This window comes from Calonectris borealis, chromosome 26, assembly GCF_964195595.1.
Source record: "Calonectris borealis chromosome 26, bCalBor7.hap1.2, whole genome shotgun sequence".
NCBI classification, from domain to species: domain Eukaryota; kingdom Metazoa; phylum Chordata; class Aves; order Procellariiformes; family Procellariidae; genus Calonectris; species Calonectris borealis.
In genome coordinates, this window is record NC_134337.1 from 3,726,583 (window position 1) to 3,749,002 (window position 22,420).

At 62.6% G+C, this 22,420-nt stretch overlaps 1 protein-coding gene across 1 annotated transcript in view; it reads right to left on the minus strand.

Moving 5' to 3' along the window:
• Window positions 1-252: 252 nt before the first annotated feature.
• SCUBE3 (signal peptide, CUB domain and EGF like domain containing 3) overlaps window positions 253-22,420 on the minus strand; it is a 35,740-nt gene continuing 13,572 nt past the window's right edge. Inside the window, exons 5-23 of the mRNA XM_075174311.1 lie at window positions 19,239-19,364; window positions 18,144-18,260; window positions 14,168-14,215; window positions 10,320-10,436; window positions 8,611-8,733; window positions 6,436-6,552; window positions 5,137-5,259; window positions 4,414-4,548; window positions 4,006-4,098; window positions 3,804-3,920; window positions 3,565-3,726; window positions 2,930-3,133; window positions 2,676-2,837; window positions 2,245-2,412; window positions 1,981-2,142; window positions 1,532-1,729; window positions 910-1,062; window positions 648-727; window positions 253-458 (exon numbers count right to left, since the gene is read on the minus strand). Of these exons, the coding sequence (XP_075030412.1) occupies window positions 309-458; window positions 648-727; window positions 910-1,062; window positions 1,532-1,729; window positions 1,981-2,142; window positions 2,245-2,412; window positions 2,676-2,837; window positions 2,930-3,133; window positions 3,565-3,726; window positions 3,804-3,920; window positions 4,006-4,098; window positions 4,414-4,548; window positions 5,137-5,259; window positions 6,436-6,552; window positions 8,611-8,733; window positions 10,320-10,436; window positions 14,168-14,215; window positions 18,144-18,260; window positions 19,239-19,364 (2,555 nt within the window). The 3' untranslated portion in view covers window positions 253-308. The remainder of the gene's footprint in view (window positions 459-647; window positions 728-909; window positions 1,063-1,531; window positions 1,730-1,980; window positions 2,143-2,244; window positions 2,413-2,675; window positions 2,838-2,929; window positions 3,134-3,564; window positions 3,727-3,803; window positions 3,921-4,005; window positions 4,099-4,413; window positions 4,549-5,136; window positions 5,260-6,435; window positions 6,553-8,610; window positions 8,734-10,319; window positions 10,437-14,167; window positions 14,216-18,143; window positions 18,261-19,238; window positions 19,365-22,420) is intronic.

The window sequence follows — 22,420 nt, forward strand, 5'->3', positions numbered from 1 at the left end:
TGGCGTAAAGGAAACCAAAGGGAGGACAGAGGCTGGCGAAAAGACCAGTGCTTCGGTTTCGTAAAATGAAGAAGCTGCTTCGGAAGAGAGGAGCGGCTTCGCCGGCGGCTGGATGAGACCGGAGCATCCCCCCCTGCCCCGTGGGGATGCGGGGAGCGGCGGAGAATCGTGGGGGGACGTCTGCGGGGCGAGAGGTGGCGGTCCTGCCGGAGCCGAGGGGAGGAAGGAGAAAATCGGAAAGGAGAAGGAAGGGAGAAGAGGTTTTCCTTGGCTGCGGGGCGGCCCGGGGGCGGCGGGGGCGCGGGGGGCTATTTGTAAGGCCGGAGGAAGCTGGAGACTTTGGAGCGGAGGAGTTTGATGAAGGAGCGGGGCAGCATCTCCTTGTGTTTCTCCGTGTACTTGAAGTAGTTCTGGGGATGCGCCAGCACGTCGAAGAAAGCTTTGATGAGCTTCTTGTCCTGCGGGGAAGCCAAGCCGGAGGTGGGGGGGTCACCATCCCATCCCCTGATCCCCTTCGGCGGCTCCGAACCGAAGCCACGAGCGCAGGGAGGGCGTGGGGGCACACCCGAAGGGAAGGGAAGGGTGCTCCTGCACGCCAGCACCCTCCGGAGCCCCGGGCAGCGAGGACCCGGTGGGGACACGCTCACCTTGAGGATCTCCTGGTGGTTTTCGGAGGCGTAGAGCCTGCCGTCCCGCACGATGTCCTCCACCAGCTGCTCATAGTCCTCTGCAACACCCAGCCGAAAAACACGGTCAGGGCATGAGCTGTCCCTTGTCCCCAAACCTCTGGTCCCCACCCCTGAATCTGCTTCCCCCAAATACTTGGGAGGTGTGAATTGGGGGTGACCCGGGTACCAAAACGGGCAGGGAGGCACCGGGATGCCAGGACGGCGTCCCCCCGGGGCTCACCGTCGTAGGTGACGTAGGGGATCTGGAAGCCCCGGGCGCTGTTGGCTTCGCTGGTTTTGAAGTTGATCCACAGTTTCCGAGAGCGGGCGGTGAAGGCGATGGGCCGCTCGTAGGTCTGACACGTCTCGTAGGTGGTGATGGAGGACGGGGAGGCTGCAGGGAACGGCGAGGGGACGCCTGATGCCCGATGCCCATCAGCGGAACTACCCCCAGCTTTACCGTACTTAAACGCTCACGGCAAAAGGGGGGCTCCGGGGATGGGGATTGTCCGTGTTCAGGGAGGCTGAGCCACCCCCAACCCTCACGTTACACACCGGGGGTGTTGTTATTCCTTCCTTGCTCTGGAAAGCTCCAAACGGGGCTTTTTACCCCAAAAAAGAAGAGCTGAGACCCAGGTGTGCAACCCAGCCCACGCTTAGCCCACGCACATCCCCCCGATCCAGCAAGACACCGGGGCGGCGGGGCGATGCCGATCCCCCCGCTCACCCCATTCCCAAAAATCCCCTCCTGCCTCCCCGGGGCCGCGGCTTTCTCCCTTTGCACAAGGCAGCTCTGCCAAACCCCAGCCTTTTCCCCCCCCGGCGATGCCGATCCCCCCGCCGCCGCGCGCTCGGTTACCTACAGTTTTTCCGCATGACCAAGACGTCGCCGCACTCATCCTCGGAGGGGAGGAAGATCTCCGGCACCACGATGAGGATCTTGCGCTTGGGCGGCGGGTTGATGTTCCAGGTGCACTCGACGTTGGCGGGGTAATTCCCCGGGTAGTTGGGGGACTCGATGTAGCCCGTGTATTCGCCCAGCTCCCCCCCGCACTGCCGGTCTGCAGGGCACAGAGAACTGGTTCAACTGGGAACCAGTGGCATAAGCACTGGGACAGGGGGGGTTTACTGGGTAAGGGGGGAAAGTTCTCTATTAGCACTGCTCAATGCATACCCCCATGCCCGCCTGCACACATAAAGCACAGAAATGACCCGAAACTCTACTTTAAGCGATTTTTAAATAATTTTGAGGAAGGACCCCAGTTCACGCCACGCCTGTCCCTCCCCCTCCATCGCACCCCAGCTCGCCTACTTTTGCACTGGGACACAGAAGTGGAGCCGTCGAAGTCGGTGGTGGTGTTGCCGGGACAGGCGATGCAATAATTCTGCCGAAAATCGGGCTGGTAGGTGCCCACGGCGCAGCGGATGCAGCGATGGACGCTCGTGTTGTAGTAATGCCCGGGGGAGCACTGGACTGGGGAGGGTGGGGGGGGTGTCAGAGAGCAAAGGGGGCTGCGTCACCCACCGGCACGGCCCCGCTGGGTGCCCCCCGCCCCGGGGACCGGCTCTGACCTACCTTTGGTGTCGCAGTCCTGGAAGGAGAGGGCTCCCTCGTGGCGGGTGGTCAGCCCCCCGCCGCAGGGGAAGCAGAGCGCCCGTCCCACCTCGGGCTGGTAGGACCCGCGGGGACACGGCTGGCAGGGCTTGAAGCCATCGGCCGAGTGCTGGCCGGGGGGACACTGACCTGCGGGCACAGGCATCGGTCAGTCCTGGCACCCGGCGCGCCCTGGGCTCTCCCACCCCGCACCCAGCACCAATAAATCCGGAGCAAGCGCTGTCCTTCCCGGAGTCCCCTCTAAATGCCCCAAATTAGCAACTTCTGCGGGTCCTGGGGACGCTCCGGGCTTTCCCCTCTCCTGGATGGGGGCTGATGGTTGAGGTTGCAGCCCTGGACATCCCCCGGGTGACCCTCCCGGGCCCCCCCACCACCCCTCTGTGCCCCCTTACCCGTACAGCCGGTGATGTTGGTGGCTCCCACCGGTCCGAAAGCGTCACCGCGGGGACACAGGTCGCAGGAGAGCTGCCCCTCCTTCTCCTGGTAGGTGCCGGGGGGGCAGGGGACGCATTGCTCCATCTGGCCGTGGTAATACGTTCCCTGCGAGCAGCTAACTGAGAGCCGGGGGGGGACGTCAGTGATGGGGGGGGGTGGGTGTCACCACCGAGGGGACACGGGACCCTGGGCACCCCACGATGCTCCTTACCACACTTGCCGGCCAGGCGCTGCTGGCCCGGTCCGCAGCTCTCCTGCCGCTCCGGGGCCACGCTCAGCTTCCTCGCCACCTCGTACTCCATCCCGGCGAAACGGAGCAGGAACCGCTCCTGGTTGATGGATTTTTTCAGGGCTTTGATGGCCGACTTCAGCTTTTTCTCCACTCTCTGTCGCAGGCAGTGCAGGTTGCAGCTGGCTGGGGGTGCAGGGGGAAATGGGGGTGGAGGGGGGAACAGGGGGTGTGGGGGGAAACAGGGATGCAGCAAGAAGGGAGGGATGGAGAGGGAAACCCAGCAGGATTAAAACCATCTCCCAAATGCTCAGCTGCAAGCGCTGCCCAGCGCATCCCACTCCGGGGCAGGATGAGGACCAGTTCAGCTCTCCTTGCTGCATGGGGATGGCACCATCCCCCTGGTCCTATCACCGTCCCCCTGGTCCCACCACCATCCCACTGGTCCCACCACCGTCCTCCTGGTCCCACCACCATCCCCCTGGTCCCACCACCGTTCCCCTGGTCCCACCACCATCCCACTGGTCCCACCACCGTCCCCCTCGTCCCACCACCGTCCCCCTGGTCCCACCACCCCTGCCTGCACCCGTGACGGGTCAAGCCAGCGCTGTGCCCACCTGTGATCTCCTCCGGCTTGATCTCCGCCTCGAACTCCAGCGTGATGCGCGTCACCTCCTTGTTGGAGGAGTTACGAGCCCGACGGCCCTTCCCCTTCTTGGACGAGTCGCACTTGAGGTTGACGAAGGCGACCTGGCAGTCGGAGCAAGGCGCCGAACCGCCTGCGCACGGGGGGGGACAAGTCAGGACCCCGTCCCTCCCGGGGGGACGGGCACCCCCGCTGTCCCCCACGCCTCACCTTGTGCCCCAGCCTTCCCGGCCTCATCCTGCTTGCCCTTGGCTCGCGGGTGCAGGTGGCACTTGGCATCCTTGATCTTGAAAGAAGCCTTTTGCTTGATTGGCGCAGCGACAGTCTCTAAAAGAAAAGGCGGGTGCTCAACCACCCTGGCACAGGGCAGCCTGGCCGGTGGTGGCCGTGGGCACCCCAGGAGCCGCCTTACCGAGGCACTGCTGGCTACTGTTGGTGGGTCTCTGCTGGCCACCCTGCCGCAGGACGGGGGTCCCACAGCTCACCGTGTAGCTGCTGTCGGATTCTGCGGGAAGGAGGAACGGGAGTCGGGGGATGCCGGACCCGGTGCCCACGATGCTCTGCCGGGGTGATGCAGGGAGGCACGGCTGCGCCGTGGGGGGACGACGCCCAGCACCCCGCTGCGGGGATCCTGCACCCCAACGGATCTACACCCAGCAACGAGCCCCCCCCCGAGCAACCACCTCCCTCCCTCACCCCGGCCACTACTTGGGTGCTCTGCACCCTGGCTGTGCAGCCGCTCCTCTCCCCCCGCAGTTTGGGCCATGCAGGGAAACGGGCACCCCCCTGCCCGTGCCGGGGGTGGCACCGGTGCCGGTACCTGGCAGAAAGCGGGCCTTGGAGGCGCAGGTGAGGGCACAGCTGTCCTTCTTGCCCGTCTTGTTGCAGGTGAGGGTGGCCCGCGGCGGCACCGAACCTGGCAGGCATTTCACCAGCTCTGAGGGACACGCGCCGGCTGGTGATGACAAGCGGGGACGCCCATGGCTGGCACAGCCCAGGGACTCGCGAGGGACCCCCATGCCCTCCCAGGTCACGGAGGGATTCACCGGGGAGGAGAGGGTGCCGGAGCATGGCATGGGGACCCCGGACCAGTATCCCAGTCCCCCAGCTCTTCCTTGGAGATATGAGACGTGATTGATGGGATTTCAATTTTTTTTAGGGGGACAGTCGGGTTCCGGGGCACGGCCAGGGCCATGGAAACAGCTCCCTTAGGGACATTTGCTGGTGCAAAAGCTCACGGCCAGCCCCGAGCACGGTCAAAGAAGCAACAAGACAACCGAGGGCAGAGGGAGCAGGGCAACACCTTACGGCACTTCCCATCCAGACCCACGCGAGACGGACGTGGGGCCCCAGCCAAAAGCAGCCCACCCCGGAGCATCCCTGCGCCGGGATACCCCAAAAACCCCCGTGATCCCCCACCCTGCCCTTAATCCCAACAGCCCCAAGTGATGGAGGGGCCATGGGGCATCGGGACCCTCTGGCTGGGGGATGTCCGGGCTATGCTGGAGCATCCCCGGCTGCGACGGGTCCTGCCCCGACGTACCTATACAGTCCTTTTTGTTCCAGTGCAGCTTGCAGCCGGCGGGACAGGTACACTGGTAGCTGCCGGGCGTGTTGATGCAGCCGAATTTGCAGCCCCCCCGGTTGATGCTGCATTCGTCGACGTCTGCGGGGAAGAAAGGAGAGGCGGTGGGCGAGGGGCAGCGGCGGGGGCTGAGCGGGACCCCCCCCCGGCTCTGACAGCGAGTCGTCGCATCGTCTCAGGGCTGTGATTTTGGATGGAGAAATTGCACGATCCGTGCCCGGCTGGAGACGGGGGGATGCAGACCGCAGGGCCTCCCCCAGCCTCCTCCCTGCGGCCACGCCACGGGGACGAGGGAAACCCCGACTGCCGGTGTCCCCGAGGGCCGGGCGGTGAGGGGTGCAGCCCACCCAGGCTGAGCCCGGCCCCGGCCCCGCGGCGGGCTGGGGAGCTGCGGGGGGCAGCAGACGGAGCCGACATGGAAGCACTTAGCAGCCGAATTCAAAAGGCAGCTGCTCGGCAGCCCCGGCCCCTCTCCCTGCGGCGGGGACCCTCCGCCCCGGCCCAAAACGGGGGGCCGATCCTCCAGGCCTGGCACAAAGCAAGGGCGGAGGTGGGGAGCAGCCAGGGATGGAGCTGCCCCCCAAAAACCCCTCCCTGCCCGGCTCCCTCTTCTCGGGAACATCGGTGGGAGCCAGCGACCCCTCCATCGCAGGGTCACACCGAGAGCGTCCCGGGGGCCGCGCTGGCTCACGCCGGCTGCGTATTTTGGGAGCACGAGGAGGGTCGCCCGCCCTCGCCGGCCGGGCAGCGCTGGAGCACCCGGCCTCGTGCCGCCGTCTCCCCACGCCAACGGCACCGCTGCCGCGACACGCTCCGGCAACCCCCCCAAAGCGTGTTTCATCTGCCTCCCCGCTTCCCGGGGCGCCGCACGCCCCCGCCCTTGGGAGCTATCTGCCTTGTGAAACTTAAATCAAACCCTTTTGATGTTCTCCTTCCCACCCCGTCCCAGCTCCCTGCCAAAAACGCCGGGGATTTCTCCCTCTCTCCCGCTGCAGACAAGTCACAAATTGTTCCTGTCGCTCCGTTTGAAGTTGCAGACACCAGCGTCTGGCTGCGAGCCCCCTCCCTGCCTGGCCCCAGCTTGGGGTACGTGGGGAACCGACCCTCCCCGCGAGCCCTTGGGGTGAGCAGCACCCCAGGGGTCCCGCAGCAACCATGTCGCGGGGCTGCCCCATCCCTGGGTGCCCCCTGTGCCTCCCCGGGACCCGAACCCAACGGGGCGATGGGCTCCTCCTGCCAGCATCCAGCCGGCCCTACCTCCGCAGTGGGTGAGCCCGTAGAGCGTGTAGCCCTTGTTGCAGAGGCACTGGAAGCTGCCGGGGGTGTTGATGCAGAGGTGGTCGCAGGTCCGGTCGAAGGAGCACTCGTCGATGTCTGGAGGAAAGGCAAGGTGGGGAGGTGAGGGCCGGCACGGCGGAGGGGCAGCCCCCGCAAAAGGGCTGTCCCCTTCCTGCTCCAATTCTTCTGCTCTCAAGCTGGGGGCTGCGCTGGGATGCTCTGGGACCCTGCACTGGGATGCTCCAGGACCCAGCACCAGGATGTTCCAGGACCCACCACCAGGATGCTCTGGGACCCTGCACTGGGATGCTCCAGGGATCCAGCAGCAGGATGCTCTGGGACCCAGCACCAGGATGCTCTGGGACCCTGCACTGGGATGCTCCAGGGATCCAGCAGCAGGATGCTCTGGGACCCAGCACCAGGATGCTCTGGGACCCTGCACTGGGATGCTCCAGGGATCCAGCAGCAGGATGCTCTGGGACCCAGCACCAGGATGCTCTGGGATCCTGCACCGGGATGCTCCAGGGATCCAGCACCAGGATGCTCTGGGGATCCAGCACCGGGATGCTCCAGGACCCAGCACCGGGATGCTCCAGGACTCAGCACCAGGATGCTCCGCACCCTGTGCTCCCACCCTGCCTGCCTCCAAGCTCCCTCCTTGCCCGGTCCAGCTGCTATTACCTGGGAGCAGCAGCCACTGCACCAGCACCTCCCCCTGCCCCAAGCTCCTGCAGCCCCTCAGCACCCCAAACAGGCCAAACAGGGCCAGCACCGTGTCCCTGGCACGGGGCGGCTGCGAAAGCCCTCGGCTGCTGCCCGGCCAGGGCTCTGCCCCTCTGCTGCACAGGCAGGTCCTGCCCCGGGGACGGTGCCAGCGATGTCTGCTCACCCCTGCGGGGCACCTCGCCGGGGCAGGGAGGTCCCGGCTGGGTGGGTGAACCCAACCCGGCGGGTTTGAGCATCATTTCTTTGGCTTCATTAAGTTAATTGCCGCGCTCGCGTCAAAATCCCAAGAGCGCAGAACCTGGACGGAGATGAAAGCGGTCACAGCCCCGGAGCGTGCCAGCCCCCTCCTTCCCCGGCCGCGCGCTTGCAGGAGGCAGCACTTGGGCTCACACACACCCGCCGTGCCGGCCCTGGGCCGGGGGGCAGAGCCCCGTGCTCCCCCCGGGATGGCCCAGCGACCTGCCAGGTCGTTTAAACCTGCTGGGTTTATGTGGGATGTGCAGGAGGATGTCAGGAGAGGGAGAAAAGGGTGGAAGAAGCCGCGCGGAGCAGCCAGCTCCCTCTGTAGTGAGCAGGATGCATCTGCCCCCCGCTCCTGCCCTCCGACAGAGGAGGGAAGGGGGAATCCCTTCGCAAAAGCCACTGAAATCCTCGCTCTGCCTTGATGGCTTGCAAAAATGGCACGTCCCCGAGCAGGGCAGGATCCAGCCGTGCCGCAGGGCGGCTGGCAGAGGGGGAGAGGCAAGGCAGGACACGTCCCGCTGCTCTTCTCGTCCCCTGTCCCAGGAAAAGCGCGGCCCCTCGAGAGGGGAGGAAGCGGCCGGTGCGTCAGGGTGCGCTTTAGCAGGGAGCTACGGTCATGCCGCTGCGGGATCGCTACCAAAAACTTTGTGCAATAAATCAGAGCAGCTTAGGATAAACCCAGAGGTGTCAGGGTGGGTGCTGAGCTCAGGGTGGCCTCCCCGGACACATGGGGTGCTGCTGGGGTCCCCGGTCCCCTGGCATGGGTGCCCCGGAGCAGAGCCGACGGCCCCAGGCTCGGGATGTGCTTGCCGCAGAGCTGCGTCCCAGCCCACGGGGCTGCGGGGAACGTCGTGACTGTCGTCCCAGCCCTGAGTAAGGCCGGAGGATTTCACCTGGCATCTGCCTAATTGCTGGCTTGAACTCTGCTGCGAGAAGAGCCCAGAAATCCCCAGCGCGGGAGCGGGGCTGGGACGGCAGCCCAGCTCTGCAGATCAAAGCGCTAAGCTCCAGACCAGAACCCAAATCTAACACTAATCCCCCGAAGGACGCACGCGGTCCGGAGGAAAGCAAAGAGGAAGGAGTAACTGGGCCGGCACTGCTCCAGCAGCGGCCATGGGAGGGCTGAGAAACGCCGGAGGGCAGGGAGAGGTGATGTCCCCGGGGAAGGGGACCGGTGTCCCTTACCTTGGCAGTTCCTCTCGTTGATGAGCAGCTTGTAGCCCTTCTTGCAGCTGCACTCGAAGCTGCCCACCGTGTTCCTGCAGATGTGGTCGCAGCCGCCGTTGTTGAGCCGGCACTCATCGATGTCTGGCGGGGACAGGGGACACGGGTCACGGCCCGGCGGGGTCCTCCGCTCCGGACCCCAATCCCACCAGGAGCCGGCAAATGGAGGAAATCCTTTGGGCTCTGATGGTCACTGGGAGAACGTGGCTGCTGGTTTTATCTGGGTGCATTTGGGGAGCCGATGCATGACACTGGGGACAGGGCTCCTGGGCTCGGCTCTCCTTGGAAGTTGTGCAAAACGTTTAATTTCTGCAAGTCTCGGCATCCCCCGGAGCAGAGCCGGGAGCCAGGGTCTCCGAAAGAGCCTCGCAGCTGGGGGAAAGCACCAGCCCAGAGTCTGCAGGGTCACAGCTTCGGGCTGGGGGCTACTTTTGGGGACCAGGAGCAGCAGGAAAAAAGAGCAAGCCGGGAGGGGAAACCCCCTCCTTCAAAAACAGCCGCTCGATAAAATATATACTTTTTAACCCTCACCTCTCTGTTTGCCATCTCCTTCCTGCCATAAACAAAGCTAAAAATGACGATGCACAATAACGGCAAAGAGCCCCAACAACCTGGAAAGAGGCTGGGACTTGGTTTTTTGGTTGGTTTTTTTTTTTCCTTTTTCTGCTAATCACAAAATTTACTGCTAGGAAATGACCTGTAAAATGGAAGGAGACCAGGAAGAAGCAGCCGCCTTCCCCATCCCTCCATCCCCCAGCCGCCAACGCCGGGGCGGCAGCTCTGCTTCTCTGGAGCTGGGGCTTTCTTTTTACGACTGCGAGGGAGCGAGCTGTAAACCAGCCCGCAGCCGTAATAAAACCCCCAGACACAGGGGACGTGGCTCCGGGTTATTGCACGTTCTTGGAAACTGCAGAATTGGAGAAGGCGGGGGGCGGGGGGGGGGATGCTCTGATAAAATAACAGGGGGCAGGGGGTTTCTGGAAGCAGTCAGCAGGTAGACAGGCAGCCGGCAGCGGGACGGGCTTTCCTTTCAACCGGGGTCAAGTTCCCGGAGCTGCCGAAAGACAGAACGCAGGCGCCGGCCAGCCCCGGGGTCGCGGTGTCCCCTTGCCTGGGGGCGGCACGTTTGGGGTGGCTGGGGCAACCAGTGCGGACTGCTCCCCCCTTGCAGAGGCAAGTGGATGGGGATGTCGGTGGGAGCGTGCAGAGGCGTGCGGCATCCCGGGGTGTCCTCCCCCAAGCAGGACACGGTGACCCAGCTGGACAGTGACCGCGGAGGGACTCATGCATCTCAAATTCCCAGAGCGGGTGTGGATTTCTTGCACACCCCTGGGGAAACTGAGGCAGCGGGTGGAGCGAGGTGGAACGGGACCCTCCAGCCCCACAAGTGCCATGCCATCGCCTCCGACTCGACCCGATCCCCCTTTCCTCCTCCCCATAGGCTTCCCGAGGGAGCGGGGCCGACCGTGGTGCCTTTAGCAAGGCGGCTGAGCTCCCCGTGCCGAGGGTGATCCCCGTCTCCACCCCACGGATGCAAACACCAAGCAAGCGAACGCTGGGGCCAACGCTGAGCCGAGCTAAACCTGAGCCTTTTCTAAGGGCACCGAGGACACAAGGGGAGTCTGAGGCACCCGAGGGTGAGCACCCTGGCCCTGCTTGCACCCACCTACCTTTGCACGTCTTCCTGTCGGGCTGGAGCATGAAGCCCATGGGGCAGCTGCAGTGCACGCCCGTGGCCGCGTCGTGACACTTGCTGTCGCAGCCCCCGTTGTTCACAGCACACGTCTCTGCACGGAGAAGGGAGAGAGCGGCCGGGGTGAGGCACCGGTGTTTAAAAGGCTGGAGGGGGTCACGCCACCCGGATGTCCCCATGCCACCCAGGTGTCCCCATGCCACCCAAATGTCCCCACGCCACCCAAATGTCCCCACACCACCCAAATGTCCCCACGCCGCAGCCTGGGAGAGGCAGCGGGTGCCAATCTCCCTGCAGAGCTCACCGAATCCACCCTTGGCTTTTCACGCAGCAGTAAATGAGGTCACGGAGCCCCCAAATTAATAAACACCCCAGATACAGAGCGCGAGGGCTGGGGGAGGTAAGGCATTAACGTTTGGTGAGCCCGCAGCACCTTCCGCCTCCGCAGAGGATCAGCACTCGTTGCCTTTCCCATCACCCCACCACGCAGCCGGGTGCTGCTCCCTGGAGATTTCGGAGGTGAAATAAGGGCGCCTGTGATTCACCCCAAGTTGCAAACAGCGCTAAGGCAGGAAAAAGCACCCAGATTTCCCAGTTCACCGTCCGAACCCCTGCGCAACCCTCCCGCCTTCCAACAACCTGCTCTTATGTACTGGGTGTCTGCATTTAAGGCAGAGAGGGGAGCAGGGACAGCCCTGTCCCCTCGTCAGAGGACGCTTTATTAATCGCAGGCAGGGAGCAGAGCGGCACCCAGGGAGGACGGGGCCGGGGACACGGGCAGGGATGTGCAGGCAGAGCCGCTGCCTGTTGCGAAAGAGCCGACACTCGGGGCGCTGGGAAAAGCGGAGGTGGTTCGACAGAGGCTCTTTGCTCCCGAAACGCGTCGGCTTTTCAGCTGACGGAGGGAAAAGCGGCTTCGTGGGATTAATCCCGCCGCGCTCAGCCCCCACGCTGGCATCGGGGCCGCGTGGCCGCCGAAAACAGGGTCTGGTGGAGTCTGGCTTTGGCAGCTCCGACAAGGAGGAATGGAATTTCCAAGTGACAAAGTCACAGCACTTGCTGTGCAAAACGCAGCCAGAGCCGGGTCTCGCCGGGGGGCCCAGGCTGCGGCTCCCCGGGGATGCAGGTCACAGCCCCGGTCCCCCCGTGGGATGGCGGGGGGGGTCCCGGCCCCCTTGCTGCCACCGTCGCCAGCGAGCCGCAAAGCCACGGGTGACCCCGTGCCGCCGGTCCCCAACCGTCACCCGCCGCTCGGGCACGCCGGCCGGTCCAGCGTCATGGGCTAATTTGGGAGACGCTTCATGTAATTAGAACACACACACAGAGGCAGGCAGCATCAGAGGAAAAAAAAATCCAATTTAAAAAAAAATGCTAATTATTTCAGTATTATCAAAGTCAGCTGTTGCTGGTAGGACTAGAAGGGACACTAATTTAAATGAAGCATTTTCAGCTTGACAGCTTCCCTGTGAGATCAATCCTCAATTTCGGTCCTAACCACCAGAACAATGGTTTGAAGTGCATTAAGTTGTTCACAAAGGATAATAAAATATTCCTTTCAGAAGGCTGGTTGCTTGGATAAATGAGGCATTTGGGCTTCAAGGAACCCAAGATGAAAATGCCTTGAAGAAATTCCTTGGAAAGAGCAAATCCCAGGTTCTCCCGCTCTTTGCGAGCGCCGCATGGGGTGGGAATGACTGAACCATCCAACCATTTGCCGCAGGGCGAGGGAGCTGGGATCGCTCTGTGCTCGTCTTGCCGCTGCTATTTTTATGATGTCCCATAATAAGAGAACAAAAGGGACCATTTTATGAAATTAATAGCCAGCACAATTACAAAACTTAACGGCAAGGGAGGGATTTCTGCAGATATTATTCCTCCAGCCAGGTCCTCGTGCCGCACGCAGCCCGGCCGTGCCGGGATCGTCCCCCGCGGCAGCGCCGGGGCGAAGAGCACGGTGCGGGCGACACCGCACCGAAGGGAAGGGAAACTTTCTGGAAGCCCGATGAATTATTTAACGTCAGCCTTTGTTCCAGCAGCTGATGCAGAAGCAGCCCAGGGAGGATTGATTTAACGGGGTCGCCGCCGAGACGAGACGATGGGCTCAGCGCGGGCTCTGCTTTTGGCAGGACCCAGGAGCCGGAGAAGCGGCTGCACGGGGGAGGACGGGGCTCTCCGGGGAGCACGGTGCCCTGGGCAACGCTTCACCATGCTCACAGCCTCCTCCAGCGCTGCAGCACCCATCTCCCCTCCCGGCCCCTTTGCACCTTTGGGAATTTCGGCTGAGCTGTAAAGCAAGCCCTACCCGCCATCCCATGCAGGATGCGGCCGGTGCCCGGGGTGTGCATGGGGTGGGAGCGGAGCCAGCACGGCTGGAACACCACTGCAAACCCCTTCGCAAAGCTGGGACCATGTCCTAGGCTTGCAAAAAGCTTGGAGGGGGCTGCTGGGGTACCTGCGAGGCAGCGGAGGTCGGGCGGCGCGGGGCCAGGCGCTGGAGCGGGGCCCCGGGAGAGCAGCATTGTTCGGCGGTGCCGGCAGCCCGGGGGCTGCTCCCAGCCTGGCGCGAGCCGGCGTGACTCACCCAACCACACAGGGCTTTGGCGAGGGCCTCCATCGCTCGGGGAGGGAGAAGACAAAGCAGCTTGCACACACACACACACACACACGCTCTTTCCCACCCTCCTCCATCCCAGCTCCGGTCTGGTTTCCCGACTGTCGTGCCATGGAAATCCTCGCCCCGCTCAGCACCCGGCACTGCACCGGCTGTCACCGGGGACCGACGGAGCCCCTGCCCGTGCCCCCGCAGCGCCCTGCCCGCACACGCTCCGGCTTTGCCTCCACCTGCCGGGAAGCGGCAATCGCAGCGGGATTGTGATCCCACGAGCCTAAGGAGATAATTGCACGGTAATCGGAGGGATTACAGCCAGGTTGGCTGCAGCGGGGTGACGGCACGGAGCTGGGGGTCCCCCCTTTTCCCACCCCTGTGGGAAAGCCCCCCGAAAGCTGCGGTCGGTGCTGCCTGCCACCGGTGAGCCGCGCACCCACAGCTCCTCCTGGATGTGCCAGGAGTTTGCGTGCCCCCAGCACATCCATGAACAAGATTCCCCAGGAACAAGTCGCTGCACCTTCAAACCGCCTCGGTTTCCTTGTTGGCGGAGCAGAGGCGTCGCCTTACCTTCGTGAAGGGCTTAGAGACCTGACGGGGGTTGCAAAGAAATCCTTGGGGAAGCAGCCGAGGTGCCCAGCCCGATAAAGGGTCATTGCAGCTCTGCAATTTGCTGCAGCTCTGGGCTGGCTGCCTCTGAGCGCGGCTAGCAGCTTTGCTGGCCCAAACCCTGGGACACCCTGAACGTCCCCGCACCCGCAGAGGGGACCATCCGCGAGCGGGTGGGCTCCGGGAAGGGGTAACTTTGGAAGCGCAGAGACGGGCACGAGCATCCCCCTCCCCATCACGCAGCCGCCGGCAGCCCACCGCTAGCTCCTCTCGGGCTTGCTTGGCGGCGGTGGGGGGGGGATAACCATTGCCGCAGCCACTGGAAAGCGAATTATCACCCCCTGCACCGGGCTGGATCGCCCAAAGCAACGCGAGAGCCCCCACCTCATGCAAGCGCAGCCAGGGGAGGGTTTCTTTCTCCGTCCCCCAAAAGCAAAGTCCGCCTGCAGCCCGAGGCCAGGCTTGCTCTGCGGGGTTTAAAAGCAGCAGCGGGGGGACAGGGTTAGTGAGGCATGCGGTTAGCTCAGCCCCCCGAGCCCGGTTATGATCTCGAGATGAGAGACCGTCTACGGTTAGACCCCTTCGTAGAGATAGAGAACAAAAATATTTACCATTAGAAAACGTCTCAAGGATAACGTGTTGCTGGAAGTGTCTCTCCCCTGTTTAACATTATAAAAAAGTGATTTAGAAACAGTGTCCAGCAAGGAGCTCGGTTGGTGTCACACGTCAAAGGTTCGACTCCGCTGCCTTTCCAGCCTGGTGGAAATCGTCCCTTTGGGGTTTTTCTCCCCCCCACCTCCCAAAAGAGCCAAAACCCAAGGTTTGGGTCCAGTGCTATCGACTCCTCCATCACCCTGCCCGAAGCATCCCGTGCCCCGCAGCCTCTCCAAACCCCTTGGGTTTCACGCTCTGCATCGTGCTGGCCGGAGCCCCAAGCGAGAGGGAGGAAGCGCGTTACGAGGAGCGTTAGTGCAGCCCGTTAGTCTGGGGAATCGGGTCCTCGTCCTCGCCGGCGCAAAACCAGCGCGTGTTGGGCCGGGTTGCAATCCCCGAGCGGAGCCGTACGGACACTGTGTGGCCGCGGGCTCCGGGAAGGCGACCATGTCCCGCATTTGGATTTAGCGGCGAAGCCGGCGCTGAGCCCAAATTTTGGGTGCGCTTGGGCTGCTCAGTCTCACCCGTGCATCGGTGCACCCGGGGGCAGGGAGCCCCGGCGAGGCACGGCACAGCCCCGGGGTGCTGAGCACCCGAGGGAGCGTGTGGGAGCCTGGAGGGGACAAATAGCCAAGAAGGGACTGAGAGCAGCCTGGGCAAAGCCGCAGACCCCAAAATCGGTGCTAAAACACCCAGGGATCATTTTTGGGGATTGCCTCAAAAAATTAGCTTGAGCTTTGCCCTGCAAAGGAAACTCTGCCTGGCACCACCCATCCATGGCTGGGAGATGTCCCTCCTTCATCCCGGTCATTTTGGGGAGCAGACAAGGCACCCCAGTACTTCTTTTTGCTCCCACGTGGGGAAAGAGCCCCACGGCAGCACTGGACCGAGGCCGGAGAGCCCCCGGGGCTGGGGTGCTCGGGGCACGTGGAGCCCATCACCCACGGGACCGAACAGAGACGAGCGCATCCCCGCTTAATGAGAAACGACGCCGGGTCCGTGCGGGGGGGAGGACGGTGGAAAGGGAAAAGAGGGGAAACGCAGCCCCCGGCTGTGCCTGCGCTGTCCCGGGGGGCTCAGGCTGAGGGCAGGGATTCAGCAGCCGGGACACGGGATGCCGAGGCTCTGCAGGGACCGTGTCCTCCTCGGGGAGGTTGATGTGCGTGGAGGAGCACGCATGGCATGCTCACGGCCACCCGCCTCGCGTCCCTGTGTCCTGCTTTCCCCTTCCCAGAGCCCTCCTACGCCGCGGTCCCTTTGCTCTGGTGTCCCCAGCATTGACCCGGCAGCGGGGTCCGGCACAGCCCCCGCTCCCGGCACCGCTCCCGGCACTGCCGGCTTCGCAAAGCTGGGGAGCATCGGCGGTGCCGCCGCAAACCGCCTGGCCACGGGTCAGGAAATCGGCCATAAAACTTGAGCTGGGTTTAGTTTCCTTCTCCATCTAATCGTATTTCCTCCCCATCCACCGCCTCCCGCTCCGCCGGTGCTCGCCGCAAGCCGGGGAACGGCGACGGCCCCGCTGCACCCCAAATATCGTCGGGAGGGAGCTGCAATGCTGCCCTGGCTTGCAAATCTTCCCGGAAAGCCAAAATCTTCATTAACCACGACGGCCCGGTTTGCATCTCCCCGCGGGCGCTGCATCCCCGGCTGCTGGAGGGCAATTTTATGTGCTTTTCTTTTTTGGTAAAAAAAAAAAAAAGAAAGGCTGCTTTTCGAGCATAAATATAAATATATAAGGTCATCGGCCTCCCCTCCCGGCTCCCCCTCCCCCTCGAGCCTGCAGACATGTTGGGAGCCATTAGGGCTGGCCCTGCTTTGCTCAGAGGCATGTTATTCATTATCTGCATTTTTAAAAGCAGCAATAAAAAGCGGAAAAATGAAAAACACCGGCCATGGCCTAATGAAACTGTCATTCAAAGGGGCTGATCGTGCTTCCTGCCGCGTGGTGTGATCTGAAGGGAACCTGGACCAGGGGCCTGTCCCGGCAGCCCATCAAACGCACCGCGTACAATTTCAAAGCCCATGGCCCGGGGAGCGAGTTTGCGTTTCCCCTCGCTGGAAACTTTATTCCCCTTGAAATGATGAAATATTTCAGAGGAAATGGGGAAGGGGCGGCGGAGGGAGCACCGGGGAGGGGGGAGGGCTGTTTGCTGAGCCCCGGCTGTAAAACAAGAAAGGGTGGTTATAAATATCCGAGCAGGTACCTCGGCCGTAAATCTGCCGGCTGGGCATCCCCGCGGGGCGGCCGCCGGCTCCCAGCGGCCGGAGCACAATCCCGCAGTGTTCCCGCGGTGGGGCTGGGGGGCCGGGAATCCCCCCGGGAACACGGGAGCCGGGCGGGCCCCTTCCTGCGGAGAGGGGGGCTGCAGACCTGCAAGGGATGCAAAAGGCACGGCGGTGGGTTTTGGGCTGGCGCTGCTCCTAAAATCCTCCATCGCAGTGTTTCGTTTTCCTCGGGAAGGTGGGCGAGGGGCGAGCTCGCGGGGAGGAACCGGCTCCGGCGGGAGATGCCTCCCCAGCAGACGTGGCGCACGGCGGGGGGACCACGGGGGAGATTTTGGCCGAGGCCATGAGGACGAGCGATTTTGGAACCCCCCAAATCCCACCCTCACGCCTGTGGTACCCAGGGTCCAAGTGCTGAGACCCTCCAGCACCCGGCCCCCTCTCGAGCATCCCCCAAAATCACGAGATGCTTTGGAGAGCTGCGTTCCCACCCCCTGCACCCCAGAAGCATCATTTTGGTGCCAAACCTCCCCGACTCCTCGCACCCACACAGACAACTCCGTCCAGGAGGAACGCACGAGCCGCCGCACCCCGGGGTCCCAAAGTCCCCGTCGGAGGAGCGCTCCCCCCCACCCCGGCACAGCAATAACCCCGCGGGAGGGTCCTCGGCGGGTGGGACAGGATGCAACGGGCGCAGGAGCAAACAGGAGGATGACGGGGACAAGGGGCTGCGAGCATCTGCCAGCAGCCAGGAGGGACTGGGATTAACCCTGGAAGCGGGCTGGGTGACAGCGGTGACGTTAAGGTAGATGACAGGCAGGAGGGTTTCGCTGGGGGTTCAGCCCCGAGCATCCCTCGAGCCGGCGGGGAGCAGCCGGGGCTTCGGGGGGCTCCTCCGCTGCTCGCCCCGAGGATGGAGCCGGCTTTGGAAAGCGCAGAGGTTTTTCTGTTCAAGCACAGCGGGGACACGGGGAGCCAAAACCTCTCTCTTGCTTTCAATTCCTTTTTCTTTTTTATTTTGCAATAAGAACTGAAATGTCTAGAGCAATTTGTGGACTTAATCACTCCCCGAATGTAACATTTTTTTAAATCAAATCAGCTGTTAAACAGCACAAGCATATGAAACCAGTAAAACTTCTATCTCTGTTTGATGTTTTACAATTTGAAAACACACACAGGAAAAGGACAATTTTGGGGGTGGTTGAGTTGTCGGGTTGTTGGGGTTTTGGTTTTTTTCTTGCAAGACAATTGTTCCTGAGCCGAGGCCCCACAGTGCCAAGTCGGAACGGATCTGTCCCCTCCGTGTCCCTCCCCGAATGCTGCCGGTGACAGCAACAGTGACGATTTCTAGCGTGGGGACACCCTCACCCCTCTCCCTCCAGCGGCACGGAGGCAGGCAGGGACCCCTGCCCGCACCCCAGCACAACCGATCTGTCCCCAAAAGTCCCCTCAAAGCATCCCCGCGGCCACTTCTGCTCCCCGCGGTCGAGCAGCGACGCATCCCTGAGCCTCGCGGGCACCCGCAGCGTCCCTCACAAACGCACCGAGTTTCTCCGATCTCAGCAAATAGAAACGCCGCATCCCCAAAGCTTGGGGGGAAAAAAAGAAAACCCCTTCATCAGGCCAAGAGCAAATTGCCCAGGGGGGGGAAGACGAGCCATCCCGCACCCCGACCCACGTCCCCGCGGCCAGGCGATGGCTCGCACCTACCTATGCACGTCACCCCGTCGGAGTGCAGCAAAAACTTGACGTGGCAGCCGCACTTGGGCCCCTGGTCGGTGTCGTCGCAGGTGTGCTGGCAGCCCCCGTTCCCGTAGTTGCAGGTCACTGCGGGAGGCAAAGCACCGGCCGTCACCCGGGGACCCGGCCCCTCTCCTCCCTGCCCGGCATCCCCAAGCGGTAGCATAAAGCTGGCTTGGAAAAACCTCGTCCGTACCCTCGGAGAGATCCCTCCCTCCTGGATAATTTCTAAAGCCCTTCAACTTTCCCTGCGGGATCTTGGCAGATGCAAACTGTTATGTGGTTTCTCGCATCTTCCCTTTGCATATTTGCTAAATGCCACCGGTGGAGCCCGAGCAAAGGGGACCAAGTGGGCTGGTTGCCCCTGACCCTGGCTCTGGTGTTACAGGGAAAGGGTGGGACTTTCCCGAGCTCTGGAATGACTCAGGTGCTCCTGGGAATCCCTCCCAGCCCTCCCCGGGGGGCAAGGCGTACTGTTCATTTAGCTTGGAGGGATAATAGGCTCATAGGATTAAAACTCCATTTCATCAGCGATTTTACACGTTTGCTGCAGACAGCAAATGAGAAACAAAATAAAAATAATTGCATAAACACATACATATCTATTTAATAACGCTGGCAGTGCCAGCGAGATGCTGGCAGGAGATCAGACAGGCTGAGAGCACCACATCCCCCGGGGAGAGGATTCCTGCGCTCCTTCCGTGCCGATCGCATTCTCCCTGTTCATCTCCCCTTGGGAAAGCGAAACGGTGGGACAGGGCCAGGGCCAGGGGATGCTGCGCCTCTGGGACCCCCTTTAACTGCCATGTCAGCCCGCCCCATGTAAGGGCACAACGTCTCGTGGGGACACGGCAGAGGGGAATGCCAGGAGCATCGTCTGCAAGGGCAACGGAGGCAGAGCCAGGAATGCCAGAGGGAAATGAAGCCAGAGGGCTTCAGGCTCGATAAATCAACTAGTACCGGGGGGGTCAGGGCTTTGCAGCAGGGCCAGGAGGGGGCTGTACCACTGGGACAAGGTTAGGGGTCCCCGGGAGGCCGCATCCCCATCCCCGGACTGCTCCTTACGTTTGCAGTCGCGCTGGTTCTTGGTGAGCTCGAAGCCGGGGCGGCACTCGCAGGCGATGCCCCCCTTGGGGGTCTCCCGGCAGATGTGGGCGCAGCCGTGGTTCTTGTTCATGCAGTTCATTCCTTCTAAAAGAGAGAAGGAAGCAAAGAAAAGCTCCAAAAGCTTGCCGGCACTGATCCGCGGCGGCAGAAGGATGGCTGGGGGGGGACAGGGATGGGGAGATGGGGGTAACGAGGGGAAAACCTTGCAAGTGAGGACCAAGCGAGGATAACCCCGGGCAATGCCTCGAAGGGCAGCACCTCCTGGCACAGAGCTGCTCGGGAAGGTGGCCAAAGCCACCCTGGAGCCTCAAACCTTTGATTCTCTCCCACCGCCTTGGGTGAGACCCCGCTCCCACGCCTTGGGGCAAGCAGCGGGCGCAGAAGCTGCCCACCAGCCCTGCCTGGCACCCACGGGACGGAGCGATGCAGCTTCTTTTTGGAAGATGAAGAAGACGGGGTGAGCGTGGTTGTGGTTACAGACCCCCGGGCAGGCAGTCGTGGCATTGAAGGAAGGGGTTCGGAGGGGCAGAGCCGGCTGCCGGGGTGGGGGGGGACAGCCCTGGAGCTGCTCCGCCGGGCTGAGCCCTGGGGCTGTGCCCGTTAAGCTGCAGGATGCACAGCTCCGGCAGGATTCATACCCTGGCACCTCCTGGGGAATGAGGGTTTGGGGAGCTGCTGGTTCCCATTATCGGAGCTGCCGTTTCGCCCTCGCTGACCTGTCCACAGCCCCCTCCCGCCCCAGCCTCCCTCGGGGCACGGGGACACCCAGCTGCAGAAAGCCGGGTTCAGCGGATGCCGAACGGGGCATTGACGGGAGTTTATAAGACATTTAGCAAAACCCACAGCAAGCCGGGGATGGCCCTCTGGGAGGTGCAACTGCCTTCTCAGAGCCTTTTTCTGGCAAAGGGAGGGGGTCAGCTCCTTTCCAGGCAGCCGGTGCCCAGCCCACCACAGGGTGAGCGATGCCGGCGTCAGGATGGGGGACCGGGAAGAGCTGCAAGCCTGTGGGCTGCCAAAAGCCTGGGGCAGGAGGGTGAGGGAAGGTCCTTATGGGGTCAGGGCACCTCGAAGGAGGATGCTGAGATGCACCAAGCATGCACGGGAAGGGTTAAAAAGCACAGGCTGGAGCCTGTGGGTGTCCCAGGCTGCTCCCCATCACCTGCCCGGCAGATCCCGCCTGGCTCCACTCCAGGACAGGGCCATCATCTGTAATTGCAGTGGCGGGCAAACCCTCTGTAATTAGAGCCTCCCGCCTCCAACCACACCAGCCCTCCCTTCCCTGGCCTCCGTGCCGGGGCTGGGAACCCCCAACCTGTGGGGAGCCCCGCTCCATCCCTCCCGGCACCCTCCAGCCTGCCTCGGGGCCAAGATGCTGCTGGGAGCCCCCGCGCTCCCCCCAGCCCTGCGCTGGGACCCCCTGGGGCACGCAATGCCCCAGGGATGCTGGGGACAGCCGAGCGCTCTCAGCCTCTCCTCCGAACAGCGGCTTTTCTCTCCCCCTCTTTTTTATTGCTGCTCTTTACAACCTGGCAGCATCTCCGCCGCGTCCCGGGTACCACGGCGGACACAGAGACCTCCGAGGCTGACCCTGCCCTGCCGTGCCGCTGCTCCCCCGGAGATGCCACCTTCCAGAGAAGCCAAATCCCGACAGCCGGCAATCTGCAGAGATCCCCCGGCACGTCCCAGCAGAGCGTGCCCTGGCTCCCCTCCCAGCCAGGACGGCCGCACGCTGTTTTCCTAAGACTCCCCAGGAGATTCCACCCGCGCACGGTACCCTCCTCCGCTGCACGATGCTGGGACACAGCAATCCCTCGGTGCCTACAGCCACCGCCCGGGAAGGGATGCACCCCCTTTAATCCTTCCTCTCCCTGCAACATCGTCATCTGCTCTTGCACCGGCACCGTGCCAGGACCCTGCTCGCCCCTTTTGCTTTCGGTGGCTTCGCTGTCATCGTCGGGCTGAGCGTGATGGGGTTTAAAGGCACCGATATCCCAGCAAGCCCCAACCCTTGGCCTCTCCTTACTGGGAGGGATTGGTCAGTGCAAGGGAGAGGGGTCGAGATCCATCCCCCAGGTCTCCCGACCCCCATTTCGTCCCCTCTGCGTCAGGAGGGAGAGAAGAAAGCAAGAGGGAGACTGAGAAACAGAGAAAGAGCAGAGGAAAAGGAGAAAGCCTCCTGCCAGGGTAGGAGAAGAGAGACAAGGAGCTGGCAAGGACCCCAGAAGGAAGGAAGCAGCCGTAACGTTGAGGTTTAGCTCTCTAATACCCAATGCAGTGCCCAAGGAGCCAAAAGTCAGAACAGGCTTTAACATCGGACCCCAACTTGTCCTCAGCTCTCTGCTTTTTCCAGGCTCACAGCCCTCCCACCCCTCATCCTCAGCAGCCGCTCCTGAGCCCGAGCTCGGGGACCACGTAGCAGCTACAAAATCAATCTCGGGGTGCAGAAGCGACACAGACATCCCCGAGCCGACAACGCTCTGCAGCCGTTCAGCTCAGAAACCAGCTCAAAACCCAGCACCTGCATCCCTGTCCCCAGTCGGGGCCACCCACCGCGTCACCCCGGGGAAGGAGCAGCCAGCTCACCCCTCCTGGACACACAGGGGATGGGGATGCGGGAGATGCCACGGCGGCTGCTGAGCCACCCTGGGCTGGGCGAGATTCCCCAGGGAAATGGAGGGACCAACACAGCTGGGAAGGGGGAAGGAGGAAAGCAAAACCACTCAGCTGGCTTTGCCAAGCAGGGGAGATAAAAATCAGCAGAGATGCAAAAATCTCTCATTTCCTCCTATTTTGGCTAAGGGATTGCTCCAGACGGCAGCAATTTAGAGCTGATATCGAGATGAAGGGCTCGGTGCTGCGCAAGACCTGGCAGGAGAAGACGAGCCTTGCAGGGTAGCGTGAAGATCTCCGGGTACCTTTTATTTAATAAAACGCTCTGGATCCAGGATTAATGTCCTCTGTTCTTCTTACTGTGCTTGATTAAGGGGCCTGTGAGGGTTTTGTTAGCCCTGCAACATCCTCTCCTAATGTGCTCAGAATAAATTTGCTTTTAAATGTGCCACACCGAGAAAGGTCATAAACCAGCACCAGCACCCAAAGCCAAGCACCCTGCAGGGGTGGCCAGGGGTGATGGGGGACAG